The sequence below is a fragment of the Diabrotica undecimpunctata genome, chromosome 7 (assembly GCF_040954645.1).
Source record: "Diabrotica undecimpunctata isolate CICGRU chromosome 7, icDiaUnde3, whole genome shotgun sequence".
Classification (NCBI taxonomy): domain Eukaryota; kingdom Metazoa; phylum Arthropoda; class Insecta; order Coleoptera; family Chrysomelidae; genus Diabrotica; species Diabrotica undecimpunctata.
In genome coordinates, this window is record NC_092809.1 from 43,231,600 (window position 1) to 43,250,774 (window position 19,175).

Here is a 19,175-nt window from a genome sequence, read left to right on the forward strand (position 1 = left end):
TCACTATCACAATTGGGTTAATATAGGGTGAGTCACATCTCTCAATGATTTGATCTTCCAACATTTTTTTGATTTCTTGCTTTACTTCTTGCCGATACTTATAAGGAATTGGATAAGTCTTCGATCGAAAATTTCTCAAGTTTTTCACCTCAAATGAGTGCTCGTATTTTGTGGCCACTCGGTTTTCCTCATTTATCAGCGTTTCATAGTCTCTTAAAATTATACGCAAATCATTTTCTTTGCCTTCTCCACATATCAATTTTTTTTCTCTCCCATCAAATTTTTCGCACATATTCACCGTGTACTCCGTGTCTTCTTCAAACACCACTGTCTCCATTGTGTCCTCTTCATTTTCCTTTGTGTTTTTTTTTGTTGGGCTCGTCTCTTCTTTTGAGGAATCCCAAGTTTTGCTTTTATTTCTTGTCAAAATTTTTCCATCTTCTTCTCCTGAGCTCGTCTCATCTTTTGAGGAATCCCAGGTTTTTTTTTCTTTGATCTTTTTCAGACCTTTTCCCCTCTTTCTTCCTTTTCCTTTCTTCGTCGCCAGGTTCATTTCCACCGTTTGTTCTTTCTCTGATTCGTCCGTAATTTGTTTCTCTTGTTCCTTATCCTGTTCTTCTTCTTTTTCCTTGGCTATTTTCATCGTATTGGTTTTGAAGTCGATCACTACATGTTTTTCCGTTAATTCATCAACGCCTACAATCATGTCATGTGACATATTCGGCATTATTACACATTGAAGTGCATACATATTTTTTTTTAATCGTACCATTACTCGTATACCTTCATTTATTGTTGCCAATGTCCGTTTATTTGCGCCCACTAAATTCACCCTAGGTATTTTATAAATTAGACTTGTTAAATTTACTTCTTCGATTAATTTTCTGTTGACCAGTGTTATTTCAGAGCCTGTGTCTATCATAATTTTAATTGGTTTCTCATTTATAAATCCATCCACAAATTTTAAATTAACTCCATTTCTCTTTTCATTGTTTCCTGCCAGTTTAATAAATTCCTTGGGGTGACAAAAAATTCCTGTTTGTTTCTTCGTTTTTAGTGAGCGCCTTCTTGAAAACACGCCTGTTGTTCTTCTGTGTTTTCTCTCCCGTCATCTTCTCTCTCATATTCATTTTCTTCTCTTTGCATATTATTTATTTCTCTTCTGTTCTCTTTTGGTCTATCATTCCCGTATCGATTACCGCGAGATTCCTGTTCATTCCGTGGGTTATTGTATCTGTTTCCTTGGTATGGGCGGTTATTTCTACTCTGATTTTCCCGATCCCTGTTTTCATTCCATCTCTGGGTTCTGGGTTCATAATTCTCTCTTCCGTTCGGTCTATTTTCATATCCCCGTCTAGGTATGAATTCTCGTCTTGTATAATCTCTTCTAAAATTTTGACCTCTATCTCTATATTCTTGGTTTTCTCTTTGTCTATAATTTTCTTGCGGTCTTCTTTCTCTTCTTTCATGCCTATGTGATTCTCTCATTTGCAAAAATTGACATAAGCTGTCAATGTCCTTGTAATTTTGGAGATTTATGTGGTCTTCCAAGGTATCTTCAAAATGTCGCGATATCAACTCTACCAATTGTTCTGATGAATAATTATATTGCAAATGTTTTGCATTATTATAGAGTTGTAATGCGTACATCTTTTCTGATACGCCCATCCTCTCATGGTATTTTCCATTTTGTAACTCTTTATTTACTTGTAGTTGCTGGATTTTTCCCCAGAAATAATTTAAGAATCTTCTCTCAAAATCTTGCCAATTGTCCAATTCTTCTTCCTTGCTGACAAACCAAAGATTTGCCTCTTCTGTGAGATGGTTTCTGATGGTTTACTTTGCTGTTGCAAACGGTCCTATGTATTTGACTTTTTCCTTTAGGTTATTTATAAAAGGCACTGGGTGTATTTTCCTTATATCCCCGCCAAATCGTACTTTTACGTCTTCTGTGCTATGTACGATGACTTCCTTTCTTTCTACTCCTCTTATCTCCATCTCTGCAATTTGTTTAAATCTCCTTTCCGTTTCTTTCCGGTCTTCTTGTAGCGCATTTTCAAATTTTATTTCTATCTGTTCTAATTCCCTTTTTTGCATACTCTGAATATCCTTCATTTTAGTTTCGATTTCTTCTCTCTGCAATTCTATTTTCCTCTCTGTTTCTTCCCTACTTCTTTCTAAACAGACTTTTATTTCGTTTTCATATTTGTCCATACGCGTTTCCATTTTTTGTTCCATTTTTCTTTGGTTTTCTTCCAAATTGTCCAATTTTTGTTCCGTTCTTTGTTGTGATTCATCCATTATGTGTTTTGTTTCCAGTTGATTTTTATCCATTTTTTGTGACGATTCTTGTATTTGTTGTGTCTGTATTTGCATCATAGCTAATAATTTTTCTAACATCCCTGTTTCTTTTCTTTCCTCCATTATTGTAGCATTTCCTTCATTATCCGATCCTTCATCAATAATTGTTTCCTCTTCTATCTTATCCTCTTTCCTTTCTTGCGTTTTGCTTTGACTCCTTGTGGCCGACATGTTCGTTAGATTATTTATCCCCGCCAAATATGAAACTTTGAAATTTGTGCAATAATTTCCCCGCCAAATATAAAATTCTACTGGTCTGTTGCAACAAACGGGACTTTTCCTGTTCAAATGTAATAACTCTTGAGTACGAGTATCAAATTTCAATATCCCACAAATAAATCAAATGGTAAAATATCAAATGTCAAAATCAATCAAATCATTCAAGTATGGTAAAATTATCAAATTTAAATATCACACAAATAAATCAATTATGGTAACCTATAAATTGTCAATATCACGAATAAATCAATTATGGTAAATTGTATCTTAAAAAAAATATATAATCTTTATGTCCTCAATTTTTACATAATATTTCACTTTATCCCCGGCATATAAACTTTCAAATATCTGCTCGTCTACTCCTATCCTTTCAAATTTGCCAACTAGAAATATTTTTCAAAGCTTTACACGTTGGGGGCCATTTTGTTATGCTATTTAAATTGTATTATATTGCTTACTTAGGAAAAATCCTGTCTATATTTATTAAATGAACTAATCTCCAATTAATCACAATAAATCAGCATTAATTAATTACAATCTCAGGCTATTTAAATTGTACGATTTACCTTTGATCGTGGATTCAAAATATTTTCCAATTGGCGTCCTAATCGGGATAGGTAATATGACCTGAATAAAATACATAGAATTTCAACTGAACTATATGTGAGATGTCCTTTATTTTAATGAAATTTTATACAACAATCAATCCTGTAATATTTGCAATATACTAACTTTAAATATATGAGAAGTTGTTTTCTATCATGGACCCAAATGTTATTTTACATTGATTTTTAATATGTGTTATAACTAAGCTCTTTTTATAATTCCTTTTTTTTTTAGTGATCGCAAAATTAACTGTCTCTATTATTTATTCAATTTACTTAATTAATAAATGAAAATCACACTCCGGCTCTAATGAAATTTGACTGACCTTTCCTTCTCTGCCGTTGCAATTCTATGGCCACGCCACAACAAAAAAATCCTTTCTCTGCTTCTGCTCCTATTGTGGTCCAGATGACGTACACCTTTCTCCTATCTGTCCTTGTATCTCCAAATGTTTCCGGCTTCGTCTGCTATTAATATTCTTAGGCCCTTTGGTTTTCTATCTCTCTGTACCCCGTTCCTCACACTGGTCAGCTTTTCCACCGCAAATAAACACACCCGGTAAATTACGTCTTCGGGACTTCAAACAAACACAAATCACAAAGCTCCTTCCTTCTTGGACGACGAAAACTGACTAACTAACCTTTTTTTTCTCTCTCCTATCTCATAGCCAAAACCAAACCTCCTTGCATTCAAAATTTGACCAATAAAAATCATCCACCTCTTGTGAGTATATCGTTACCACCCAACTCTCTCTATAAAACGTCATTCGGGTAATTCCAGAAACAAATCTTCTTTAATTATTCTAACTAAATCTATCTACTTTACAAATATTTCTTACTAATAGCTACAAACGATACCTGTTTCTCAATTCAATGTCTTTTGTTAATAAACTTTTACCGATATAATCTTTCGGGGAGAAAACCACCGCAAATCCCGGTCCATTGTTCAACACTTTCTATATACACTTTTATTCCGGGTAAAACCATTTCACAATAACCGACTTATTTAAATTTCTTATCGATAATATTTGAAAGTCTTGTCTCTGAGGCCTAATGAACAATTCTTCGAACAACTTAAAATACATATTTTGTCTTATACAGGATGTTTGAAAATTCATATGCCCGTGTCTTTATGAAATATCAATAATTTTAATTTTTATTTAAGTAATAAAATTTGTATATCGGTTTTTTATTGCTTATGGACATTCAAAAGTACAACAATATATATATATATATATATATATATATATATATATATATATATATATATATATATATATATATATGTATTAAAATATTTCTGGTTTCCAAAGAGTTTAGTATTTATTTTATTTCCTATTACAATAATTAGTAAGCTTAGAAACCATATTTATTACAAATTAGTTACAAATCCAGTAACTACTGGATTTTGCAGAAATCATGCGGATAATCCAGGAATATAATACCTATATTAAAAAGTTCAATAATAGTTTATTATTTTTTTAATAAAAAAACGGTAGGTACTTTCTTTCATATGATTGAGAGAACTGATAATTTTAAGATTAATGTTAAGTGATTAATTTTTTTGGTTCACCCATTGTACTACCCTATATATTAACATTCAATATTCCTTTTAATTGCTTACTAATAGCGTTTTAGAAGCAGTTTCCGCCTATTATATCATGGCGCTGCACCGTGTCGCAAACGAGTCTTAATGTTGCTAGGTTCTAATTAGACAACAGTTCTAGTTAATTGGTTCTGAGTGTCTTTGGTTTACTGTAGCAATTAGTTAGACTTATTAAATGTGTATAGATACTTTCCAATATTTGCGTAAAATATTCGGTAACCCTTTGAACACTCTTGTGGTCCAAAATAGTTCTAACCGCAGAAAAATATTGAAAATATTTGTGTGTGTACAGTTAAAGTAAATAATAGTGAGTCAGTGGTAAAGCTGTTATCGTGTTAGTATATTTATAGATTTTTTATTTATTTTAAAATATTTTTAAAATTCTATTATTTATTTTAAAGAATGTTAATGGTTAGTATAATTGGCAAGAATTCGCAAGCGACATCTGTTGAGCATAACAGCTAAATGCAAAAAATATTGACAAACTTACGGAATATTTCGATATAATGAGCTTTAAAAAAATACAAAGAAAACTCAACTTTCAAAACAACATTCAGAAAACTAAAATAAAAAGAAATGGAAGATGTAGACAAATTTAAAAAGCTGCGTTCAAACAAAGAAAAAAAATCGAATGCAGATCAGATATACAAAATCACAACATCCTTACAACTCCTTAAAGAAAATGTGGTGCACCTGCACCATATCCGACTCTACAACAAAACAAGGGAACTTCAATCTTTATCATACCAGTTATTATTCCTTGTAATATTAAGTCGGTTGATTTTTCTATGTTTTCTTTTAGGTGTTCCCATCTGTTTTATATAGCCAATAATTTTGGGATTCTTTGGTCTCATTTTATATACCTTTTTGGTTGTACCTATCTTTATAATTACTTCTATAATCAAATTAAATGGAGACTCAGTGAGCCCATTTGACTAAAAAAAGTAATCTTTTAGGCCCCGATTTGGTACCAAGTGACTTCTTAGTTTTTCTACAAATTAATAAATAATGGGCTCGACGTTGAAAACTGGCAATGAATGAGGAAAAAGTATTTTAAAAATTGTAATAACTGCATATAAAACCGTATTGATCGTCAGGGAGAGTATTTCAAAAAACAATAAATCCATTTTAGATAATGGTACCACTAATTTAACTGCACAGTTATTTCAATGTCTAATGAAACTAAAATTTACTATTGATATTGCTTAATTTTTAACACGTTTATTTTCTTTGCTTTCTAGAGCCGCTTCTGATAAAAGAAAACTCCATGTCAAGAGACCCATGAATGCTTTTATGGTATGGGCTCAAGCGGCAAGGCGAAAACTTGCCGACCAGTATCCACAGCTCCACAATGCTGAATTATCGAAAACTTTGGGCAAACTTTGGAGGTAAGAAACATTTTTATAACATAAACATCTGGTTTACACCAAAATATTTTGACAGTTTAGATTTAATTCTTTGTTTTCACATTTCTTTTTGTTTATATTTCTTGACTATGACTATTCTATTACTGAGCCTGTAAGTCCAAACCATAAATTGTTTGTGCTGGACAAACAAGACTTGGACCCCGCATGGGGATAGTGACAAAGATAATGATGATAATGAGGTTTATTTGTGTTTGTTATACGGGGTGTTTCAAAAATGTATGTCATAAATTAAATCACGCATTCCGGGGACAAAAATAAATTGATTGAATCCAACTTACCTTAATACAAAAGTGTTACACAAAAAAAGTTACAGCCCTTTGAAGTTACAAAATAAAAATTGTTTTTTGCATTATCTCCTAAACTACTTGACATTTTGTAATAAAAATGGACATGTTACTATCTTGTTCTGAAAGCATTTTTCATAAAAAAGAAACAACAAAATCTAAGCTCACAGAAAAATTTTAAAGGGGGTCTAAATCCCCCCAAACCCTAGTTAAGGGGTATCACCCTTAACTCAAAATAAATTAAACACTTGTAATCACGCATCTTATCGAAAAATGCTTTGCAATTGAGCTGGAGTTCTTTAAAGATGGCGTCCGAACATCGGTTTAACTCAAATATGTTTAAAACGGTTGTCTTTTAGGTGATAATATTCTATATGTTTATTAAGTGATTGTACCCAATTGTTTGACGTGAAAACTTTCTTTTAATTGCAGCCATAAGCGACTCGTTTAAGAGGGTTAAGGACATTTTTATTCATAATTTTTTGCCTTTTAAACTATCATCATTTTGACATAACATGTATCAATTTAGATTTTGTTATAAAAAATTGTGCTTGTATCTGAAGTCCATAAGACGCGTAATTTTCGAGAAAAATCGATTTGAACTTTTTATGTATATTATATAAACGTTTCCAATATAGTCGGTTCGCTATATTTACGCGGGTTTCGGATTAACAAAATTATGCTAATGACTCATTGATAACCAGTTGCAGTAAACGACTTCCCAGAAAATTAGGTAAAAACTGCATTAATGGTCATATTTTAAAATACATTAAAATAACATTAGGGTAGGTATAAATTTGTTACAATATTGCAGTTGAATTGATTCTTTGCCAGTATTGACATTGTATGTTTGGTGGAAATATTTAAAAATGCCTAGACGTGTGTTAGATGTAGATAGTCTAATTTGTAGTGTACATAAGTATTTTACGGATGAAAAGAAAATGGCGGTCCTTTAAAATCGGTAATGTCTGTTCAACAACGCGTATGTGATACTCTAGGAATTAGTGAAACCAAACTAAGAGGAGTATTACAAAATCGCAATAATGAACGGTCGAAAGAAGATCACCGAAAAACTCGCCTATCATTGAAAACGAAAGATATTCCAGATGGAAAAAAATTTGAAATTCGTGATACCATTTATCGAATGCGAGCCAACAAGGAACATGTGACCTTAAATACAATTCTCTCGGAATTAAAAGATAGAAAATTTGACGAAATTGGCAGAACAAGTCTATGGCAAGTGATACATAATTTGGGTTTCAAATTTCAAAGGGAGGATAACAGAAAAGCCCTTTGTGAAAGAAGTTCTGTTTTGCATAAAAGAATTAACTTTCTAAGAAAATATTCTAAATTAAAAGAAGAAAGGGCAAATTTTATATATTTAGACGAAACATTAATATTTTCTAGGGGTGCAACCAAGAGAATATGGCAAGATGATAACGTAAAGTCTATCACACATACTGATGGAGAAGGGAAGCGACACATAATTTTACATGCAGGAGGGAAATCGGGTTTTATAGAAGGTGCTGATTTATTATTTTCATCTAAATCAAAATCAAGTGACTATCACGATAATATGAACACAGAAATGTTTGTAAAATGGTTACATGAAAAACTTCTCCCAGGTTTAAGTGAGCCCAGCGTAATTATTTTAGACAATGCACCTTACCATTCTGAAGTATTAAACAAAAGTCCAACGAATTCTTGCACTGTTAATAAAATTAAAGAATGGTTGACAAAGGAACATATACCATTTACACAACATATTTTAAAATCAGAATTATTACGCTTGGCAAATATCCACGCAAAACCAAAAACCTTTGTTGTGGATCAGATTATTGAAAGTTACGGTCATCAAGTTTTACGTCTGCCACCGTATCATTGCCAGTTTAATCCCATCGAATATATATGGGGAATAGCAAAATAATATTATGACAACCATATTGGGCCTAACGGTTATAGCGAAGACGCAGTTCGGGAAACTTGGCGAAAGGCACTTTCAATTGTAACTCCAGAAGTGTGGTGCAACTGTATATTCAAGTGCGAGAAACTAATAGAAGATTGGTGGACTCGTGAAAATAAAATAAACGAAATAAGTCCAATCATAATAACAATTAATGGTGATGACAGTGATCATGATGACGATTATGATATTTTTGATGATAATGACTGATTTTCATTTTTGTTGGCAAGTTAAATTTTTTTATTTTTCATTAGAAATTCTCTCCATGGAACAAATATACATAGACCATATTTTCTGTGTGAAGTGTAATATAAAATTATTATTAGGTTTATATTAGCCACATTAGACTCCATTAATGAAGTAATTCTCCTTATTATACTGTCAATTATATAAAAGATTTTCCATTATTATTTAATTAAAAAAAGTTATTGATTATTTTTCATTTCATTTGACCAGTTGATATTTCCCCAAAGAGCAGGTAATTAAAACTGGGTACTTACAATAAAATTTTTAATCCGAAACCCGCGTAAATATAGCGAACCGCTATAACTAACAAATAATTCATTTATAACTGTGAAAGATGAAATAAAGAATATGGGGGAATAAGATATTTGAACCCTTTTTAAACAAAAAGTGCCTATAGACTAAGTGGCTTTAACAATCTGCTCACTTACTGTAGTACATGAATTCCTAGCAAGATTATTTACTAATATTTATATTAAATTTTGGCACAAATCTCATTGAAACAAGGTCTCTTTCTGGGAAGCTGTCCATTTATTTTCAAAACTTTATCGTGTCAGCAACGTATATTAATAACGTTGGCGTAGTAAATCTATGTAATCTTTCGATCAAAACGAGATAAAAATATATTTATGCAACTTAGTGCTATTAGTTAGTTTGTATTGCAATTCGTATATAAACGAAAACATATTTTTAAATTACGTACTTATATTTGGAATTTGGAATACAAAAATGGCTCGCAAAGTTTATAATACTGAAGATGTTTTATTCTACAGATCTATACTATTGGCGAAGAACCGTCTGAACTTTATTCAGTCCCTTCTTGTTCACAGTGGCGGATCCAAGGGGGGGGGTCACGGGGGTCATGACCACCCCCAAACAAAATAAATACATATCAATCAAATAATCCTAAAAAAAATAATTTAAAACCCATCAACCCTATGATTAGGAAGTCAAGAGTTGAAATGATTCAAACTCATTTATTCTAGGGGTAAGTGTAGAATTATACAGAAGCCTTTTTAAATTGCTCTTTAAAAAAATCAACAATTCTAATAGTCGACTAAGACTTCCACGAATTCAGAGTTACGCGATTTTTAAATTTTGTCAATTCGTCGTTTGAGTGCCAGAGGCTCGTATAGTTTCTCGTCAAACCTGTCGTCAAAACCAATCTGCTAACTCTTGCGAAGAATATTTCCGAAGATCCATTTATTTACCCCTTTTAGAGAATATCTTAACTGATTTATAAGAACGACTTTCACCGAAAGTTATGAATCTATTTAATCTTTAAGTCGTTTTACCTAAAACTGATAACACACCAGAAGATAAAGTTGCATTAAAAAAATTGTTGACACCAGAATATTATTGAACCAACTACTTACTGCATATTCCACAGTAGAACAAGAGTTTTCACTGTGGATTCAAAAGTGGAAAAGAATCGTGCAAAATAATGGAAAACTTCCAGATTGTTTTTAGAAGTATTAGAAAACTGCGATATTCATATGAATCCAAATATCGGAATATTTCTGCAAATATTAATTACACTGCCAGTCAGTGCAGCAACAACAGAGCGTTCTACGCTTAAGCGTCTAAAGACTTGGCTTAGAAATAGAAAGGTTGACTGGTTTAGCGCTCATCAATGTGCATCCCATCCTGAAATTTCTCTAGATGTTGATGCAATCATAGAGCGATTTGCTAAATCGGATAGGCGAAAAGAATACATTTTTATAAAATTATATAATATTTACTTATCTTATTCTTTTAGTATTTTTAATCACTGAACTTTTATTTACCACTCGTTGCTGGCTGTTGCTGACAATTCTTGAGAAAAATGTCAAATACCGAGTAAAAAAATATTTTACTCACTTATAGCCTAATATGCCTAAGTATAGAAATAACTATTCCTTAATTATATTATGTTTTTTGTTGAATACTATTACTACTTGTCGGTTTATAACGTTCTCCGCCGTTTTCCGACTTCCAATCGACACTTAGTCCGGTTGTTCTATAGGTCTTCTTCTATAGACCTCTCTCTCAGTTCTTTATTGATTGTCTACTTTGCCAACTTTTTCTCGGTCTACCTCGCTTTCTCTTTCCTTTTGGTTGCCATTTTAATATTTCCTTTGGTATTCGTTGTTCACCCATTCTTTGTATTTGTCCGAACCAGATAAGTTGTTTTGTTGTTAGGTCATCTGTGATTGTTCGTTTGATTCCCATTATTTCTCTAATGCGTTCGTTGGTAATCCTTTCTCTTCTAGATCTTCCTGCAGCTCTTCTCCAGAAATCCTTTTCCGTCGCTTTCAGTTGAATTTCATTTTTTGTTGAATAAATTAATTTAAATAAAATGCTGTTTACACTTATTCTTAAGGTTTCTTCATCTTGCGGAAGAGTGGCTATAACTACAGCAAATTGCTCTCTATCTTGAGCTGTTCTTAGTGTCGAATGTGTGTCCATGCCTATCCAGTCTCTTACATTCTTCAGCCAGGAGCATTTTTTTCTTCCTGGACCTCTTCCTTCTACTTTCCCTTCCATTATGAGTCGTAGAAAGTTATATTTTTCTTCTCTATAAATATGTCCTAGATAACTCGTTTTTCTGTTGTTTACAATATTTAGGAGTTCTCTTTCAGTCCTCATTCTTCTCAGCACCTCGTTATTGATATGTCCACGAAATCTTCAGCATTCTTTGAAAAACACACATTTCAAAGGCTTCTATACGCCTTATACTTGTAATTCCGAGAGTCCATGTTTCCACTTCGTATAGCAATAAGGAATAAATGAATGTTTTTACAAATTGATATGGGATATCCAACGATAAGATAGAGTTTATTAGGAATGTTAAATACATTCATTAATGTTTAAACTTACATTGAGTTATTGCATTTAAATTACTTAACTTTAGTTTATACTTATTTATCCTTGGTTTGTTCTTGATTTTGTAGCTATAGGATAGGTGGGTTTAAATTAATTGTCTTTAAAATACTTAGTTTAAATTGACAGTCCTTGATTTTTCAGTATTTATATTTTAATAACTTTCCTTTAGTTTAATAGTCTTGTACACTTGATTTTACTGTCATAGAGTATGTGGGTTTAAACTATTTTTTTTGTTTAAGTTTAAGACCCCTTAATGTTGTACCCTTCTTTGCACCCGTAAAGTATTTGTGTTTTAATAACTTCTCATTGGTTTAATATATCGCCTAAAATTGAGGAAATGATTCCCTTAAATGAGGCACAAATCATATCAATCGTAAAGGTGCAAAAATCTAAATCCTAAATCAAAATCACCCTTAGGACCCATGACCCCCCCCTAAAAAAAATTTCTGGATCCGCCACTGCTTGTTCACCTCAAATAGTGAATTAGTTCTACTTATCCTTAAGGCACTACTCTGGAGAATGGTCTAAATACTATGGAAAGATATTTTACAAATGTCTCGGCTTTCTCTGTGTCTATTTATTTAGGTCTTTTTCTTGTCAATTTATGTTCGGCATTTTTTACAGGAAGTATGACATCTTGTGAATCTTTTAATTTTCTCGTTATCTTAAAGAATAGTTTGTATCTTTGTACGGCATCAAATTTTCAAAATCAGTTTGAATCCCCTTATCTGTTTTAAGTGGCAACTACTGCTGTATAGCCACCATATATGCCCGAGGAGAGCGGCTATACACAGATGGACGTATCTTAAGTCACAAACCCCATCCTTGAAGAGCCATCAAGGTAAAAACGTGTTCGTTCATTGAGCGGCTTTACTTGTGGGTTCTTTTGGTATGATGTGTATGTTTATTAGTTGTTGTTTGTGCTACTGATTCGTATAAATTTCTGTTACTATTTTGATTAAGTTTTAAGGTGAAGAAGGATATGATTTAGGTCGCCAATTTCTTCTCAATCACATTTTGGGTTCTCTTTTATTTCGTATCTATTCAGGTGTTTTAGTGTGATGCAGCATTAGATCAGAGAACTAAAGATTTTCCCGTGACATTCGTTGATACAGGTATCTAACAACTGCTTTTGATAAATTTGGTGATAACAATATGTAACAAACAAAATATGCAAATATTAACCTTACTTTTTTACTTATAAACAATATATAAACAATATAAGATCGTTATTTGATTTCTATCAATCAGAAGAACAGGCAGGATTTCGAGCGGGACACGGAACAAACGACCATTTGCAATGCCTTAAAACTCTAGTTGAAAAGTCTATCGAATATAACAGACCCCTTGCTCTTATCTTTGTCGACTTCCACAAAGCATTTGACACAGTCGAAATAGTTGCTATCTTAAAAGCATTATCAGAATGCAGAATAGATCACAGGTATGCAAATATTATTCGAAATATATACGAAAATGCGACAACAACCGTTAACCTCCATTGCATGACTGAGAAGATAAAAATTGGCAGAGGGGTGCGACAGGGAGATACCTTGTTGCCAAAACTATTTATAACAGTTATGGAGTACGCATTTAAACGGCTCGAGTGGGAATCAAAGGGTATTAGCATCGATGGAAAGATATTCAATCATCTCAGATATGCCGATGATATTGTTCTCATAACAGACAACTTAGGAGAAGCCAGAGTTATGCTACAACAACTACAGCAAGTAACCCAGAAAGTCGGTTTAAAAATAAACTATGGAAAAACAAAAATGATGACCAATCTCGTCCCCAATGAGCTAATAGAAATCGAAAAATATGTGTATTTGGGTCATGAAATAAAGTTAACGCGAGATAACCAAACATGCGAGCTACTCAGAAGAATAAGTCTGGGTTGGGCTGCATTCGGAAAAATGAGAGACGTATTTAAAACAAATATACCGATCCATTAAAAAAGAAAAGCTTTTAACCAGTGCGTTCTACCAGTCCTCACATACGGAGCAGAAACCTTAACTCTCACAAAAACATCAGCCGAAAAATTGAGAAGGACACAACGAAAGATGGAGAGATCAATGCTTGGAATAAGCTTAAGAAATAGAATAAGAAACGAGGAAGTTCGTAGACGAACCGGAGTGGAAGACATTATAGAACATATTACAAGGCAAAAATGGAGATGGGCAGGACATGTTGCAAGAATGAAAGACGACAGTTGGACAAAAAAATTGCTTGAGTGGAGACCACGGGCTGACAAGCGAAGCCGAGGAAGACCCCCAACGTGATGGACCGACGACCTCAAAAGAATCGTGACCAATTGGATAGCAGAGGCGCAGAAGAGAAGCAGATGGAAAAGTCTAGAGGAGGCCTATGTTCAACAATGGACAATTCAGGGCTGATTGATGATGATGATGATGATTTGATTTTAAATACTAAAGATAAAGACCGATAAATTATATAGAAAAGTGACACAATTTTACCGAACAAGCATAGAAAATCCTTTAAATGAGGGTTTGTTTAGTTATGTTTGTTAATTTGTTGCTTAATTATTGCAAAAATAGTTTTAAAAGTTGATTTTTTAAAAGTAATTAATACCTTTTCTAAAAATTCACAACAAACTTTGATTTTATTAGAGAATAAGGACAATTTGTAGTTTAAACAATTAATTTATATTGTTTATCACAGAAAACATTTATCTACAACGGTATTATGCGTAAACTATTATGCCTACATAAATTCTGAAAGCACAGAATTGAAGAAAAGGGCTTATTCTATCAAAGTAAATCATTTCATGAATTAAAAATTTATATCCAATACGTAAAATAGGTTTTTAAAAGTACTGTAAAAAATAAACTAAAAACGATTCCTTTAAAAGTGAGCCGTCCATCATGCGCCAAAGATAAAGGGTTGAAAAGCGAAGCGATTTTATAATTTCAAAAACTGAATTCATAAATTAAAATTTATGAAAGTCACAATATATCCGGTTCTAATTAACAAATATTAATGTTTTTTTTTTATTTGGTACCTCGTGACATAGATCATAAAAATCCATTTAGTTAATTTGTGAATTGTTTATTTAACCGAGTAATTGGTTTAAAAATTTTAAAAGAAATATTTATTTTGCAAAATTTTACTTTTTTTTATTAATATAAGCAGAAAATGTTATGAAATAATAAGCAACTTAAATATTTATGTATTAAGTATAGTTATAAATAATACCTGTTAGCAACAGATTTTACAAAAATTAATTTTTTATTTAAAAATTAAATCTATACGTGTTAATTTTTCTTGAATAATGCCTATTATTTTTACAATTATTTTTTCTCAAAAACTTTACAAATATATTTTATACAAATTAATTGTTAGAAACTTGGTTGTTAGAAATTATAAATAAAAATTATTATTTATTTATAATATAAAAATAAATAATTAATCTGAATATATCAATATATACACATATATAACAATTAACATACTTACTTTTACTATTTTTATTTATAATTATACAAAGTTTATAACAATTAATTTGTTTAAAATTATTTTGTGATATTTTTCAGTCAAAAAAAGTAATTGAAAAATTATTACCATAATTCAAGAAAAACTAAGACGTGCAGATTTGATTTTCAAATAAAAACTTTATTTTTTTGTAAAATGTATTTTGTAAGGATATTATTTATACTATCCTATATATATTTATACTATGCTATTTATTTAAACTATAATACATAAATATTTAAGTTAGCTATCTTTTCATAACTTTTTCTACTGCTAATAATAAGAAAAAAATAAAATTTTGCAAAATAAATATTTAATTTAAATTGTTTAAACAAATTACCCTGATAAATAAACAATTCACAATTTAACTAATTGAATTTCTATAATCTATGCAACAAGGAACCTCAAATTAAAAAAAAACATCAATTTTCGTTTATTAGAAGCAGAGATATTGATTGACTTTTATTTTGAATTTATGAGTAAGTTTTTGAAATACAATAAAACCTCCGTTAACCGAAATATTTGGAGGGGAGGCCGTTTCGGATAACAAGAATTTCGGTTAAAAATAAAATTGTTTTTTATAGTATTCTTAGTCAAAGTATTATTATTAAAAAATACTATGAGGTGATTTCGTAATGTTTTCTAATAAGTAAATAGTGATAGAATTGATAAAATTAAGGAAAATGAACAAGTTTAACATGCTTTTTTAAAGAAATCTTCTATTTTCTTTTGCGTTTTTGTTTGACAACGATGTTTTGCAGCTATATCTCTTCATCGTCCATTTGCAGAACGTCATGAGTTTGCCTCATTCGATTGTTCGACGAAACGTAAAGCAATCTGAAAAGGACAAAACTTTATGCAAAGACAACAAAAATTAAGAACCTAATCGTGTCGCTAACTAATTAAAGTTCTTACCTCTACGGCATTGAAAATCATTGAAGGCAGCGCGAGTCGGCGGTCTCATGCTACCTGTTGTCTGTTGGGTCGTCATCTTCGTCATCTGATACGCTCAGGTTGTCTGAATGAAGAACCATATCAATGATTTCCTGGTCGATGAATTCACTTTCTAAGTCATCGGCTGCTAACCACTCACGTATCTCTTCTTGGTTAATTTCTTCACATCCCGGCAAAATTTTTTATTAAAGTTTTAATTTTTTCTGTCGTTTCTTTAACATTTCCTTCTTCAGGATCGTCAATCAAAATCCCATCAAAAAGGTTGTTCCAGCATTTGAGGATTTGATCTTGGCCCACGACTCAGCACACCAATAAACAACATGATTCATTGTTAAAGATTGAGAATCAACACTTTTGGATTCATTTGTCTTCTGTAATAACAGATGTCTTAAGAATGTTCCTCTATGATATCTGTTGAATGTCTCTATTACTCCCTGTTCTAACGGCTGAATTAAGCTCGTGACATTCGGTGACAAAAATCTGACCATTTTTCAGATTTTGAGGGTGAGTTGGCGCATTTTCAACAAGCAACGATGCTTTGATGGGAAGGTTTTTTGATTTTGAAAAAGGATTTTACACTTGGGACGAATTCATGTTCGAACCATTCTGAAAATAAAGTGGTCGACATCCATGAGCTTTTTTGGCCTCTATAAAAAGCTGGAAGTGCTTTTTCGGAAATATCTTTTAGAGCTCTTGGTTTTTTTGATTTCCCAACACACATAGGCACCAATCGGTGAGTGAAATTAATAGAACTGTTTACGTTTTGCGATAAAAATTTACTTTTTATTGACGAAATTATTGAAACTCAGCCGTTTCGGTTAAACGAGGTTTCGGTTAAAAAGGTTTTGGTTAAGGGAGGTTTTACTGTAGTCAAATCCAGAAATAAAAAAAAACTCGGGTTCTAGTGATCGTAGAATATTGAATTTTGTTTTATAATTCGTGTAAAATTGTCGAAATTCTGAATAAAAAACATGAACTTCCTATATGTTGATGCGTCTGAGTTTTTTTTAAATATTTATAAGCTTAAAATCACAGTACTTTTTTAAACCTATTCTACAATATTTGACATAAATTATTTAATCATTAAATGATTAAATTTAATAACATAAGGCTTTCTCCTTAATTTTTGTGCTTTTAGAATTTATGTATACCTAATAATTTACGCATAATAACTTTGTAGATAAAAGCTTTCTGGGATAAACAATTTCCATTTTCAATAACTATAAAGTGAAACTTCTTGAAATTTTTTTAGCTAAATACATGATATTGTCCCTATTATCACACAAAATTAAAGTTTATTGTACATTTTTACAAAAACTATTAAGAATTTTCAAAAAATCGACTTTTAAAACTATTTTTCCAATAAATAAGCAACAAATTAACAAAAATAGCTTTATGAACCTTTATTTTAAAATTCTTTTTCAGTAACTTGTGTCACTTTTACTGAAGTGATGACTTTTTATCTGCAAATTGTTTTTGTAATGAACTTTCCTGAATTTCTGTTTAATTTTTTCCCTTCTGTTGTCCTTCTTTCTTGTACTGATGTTCCCAACACCTCCATAGGATCTTTTAACTTTTTTATTTGGGTTGTATATTGGAGTTTAAATAAATCCATTTGTCTGGTTTTTCTTTCTTTATTGGGCAAGTAGTCTGTCATTTTACTGTCTTTGATGTGAGGCCAACTACAAATATTTTATTGCTAACTTGTGGGGCTTGGTATCCACGTAAGACTTACACTTTTCCATCTGTCCTCCATGTCTGCTATCATTTTTCTAGCACCCACCATAATTCTACAAGCTTTAATCTTTATAATCTTTGTAATCCACTGTAGAATTTGTATATATGTGTCTTTAATATAAAATTTTTGCCACAATCTTCTTCTGTTTTCTTATTCAAAAGATTAGGCCTTTGTAGCTTCTTCCTGCATCAAAGTTCACTCCAGCTTTTCAAGGGGCATTCTACACTTCTTCTTTCTTTCGGTTTGCGATTTAGTATTAGTTAAGATAGTTGATTTTTATCTGTTCGGTTTATATATTGTTTCCATTTTGTTCTGTAATAAATATTTTTAAAGGAAATTCGTAAAAACAGTAAACACAAAATATTCAGTGCAAAGATCTATATAGTTGTTGAAAATTTAAGAATAGTTCCTTGTGATTGTAAATATACTTTATATTTTGAATTGAAGTCAACGTAACGAATCTCAATTTCGTTTAAATTATTCTTCGAGTCGCAACTTCTATTGTTTACTAAGCGTTTGTGAGAAACAGTTTACGGAGATCTATATATAATTATCTCCCCTTTTTATAAAATATCTAATATTTGATAACGCCAAGTACGAAGGGGCAACCCTTTATTTATCTACATGATCTTATTCCCTATGAGGAATGTACACACACCTGGGACGTTCCGTTTAAATACACGATATTCGTTAATCTAAATATCTAAACAATGTAAAATTTATAATATTGGTATTCAATATTAATATACAGGGTTTGTCATTATAGTAAGTCAAAGAATGGAAAAGAAAATTATTTTTGAAGTGTGTAAACATTTATTGCCTAGCTGAGCGCTTTCGGCTTACAAAACCATCCTCAGAGCTGAGCTATGCTACTGTTACACTTCTTGAAAATTAACTTTATTCAACCCCAACAATATTACAATACTTTCTAACTAACTGACAACTATATAAGTCTATATTTTCTGACGTTTCAAACTTCACTAGACATTTTTTAATTTTTTTCGATGTCATCTTGAATGTTCTCAAACTACTTCTTCTTTTTCGTCAATGGACTTTTCCTATGTGGGATAAATCTTTCGTAACACTGCTTCCTCCTTTATAGTTATTCGTCTCGAATAACTGGACTATCGGGATCCATTAAAGCCAACGGGGTGGATCAGTTCCATGGTATGAACTACCTTGGGTTTACTTCTAGCTGAAAACTGGATGCGATAGATTAGATCATTTATTTTCTGCAGGACGGTATACGGGCCTTCCCAGTTTCGTTGAAGTTTCGGACAAGGTCCTTTCTTACGTGTGGGATTGTATAACCATACTGGATCACCTCTTGCAAAAGTTGTACGAGTAGCATGCATGTCGAGCCTGGCCTTGGCTTTATCACTTTGAAGCTTCAAACTTTTACGAGCAAATTCGTAGACTTT

The 19,175-nt window shown here is 31.7% G+C and overlaps 1 protein-coding gene across 1 annotated transcript in view; it reads left to right on the plus strand.

Annotated features, from left to right (window-relative positions):
* LOC140445270 (uncharacterized) overlaps positions 1-19,175 on the plus strand; it is a 125,169-nt gene that overhangs the window by 39,993 nt on the left and 66,001 nt on the right. Inside the window, exon 2 of the mRNA XM_072537195.1 lies at positions 6,033-6,179. Within this exon, the coding sequence (XP_072393296.1) occupies positions 6,033-6,179 (147 nt within the window). The remainder of the gene's footprint in view (positions 1-6,032; positions 6,180-19,175) is intronic.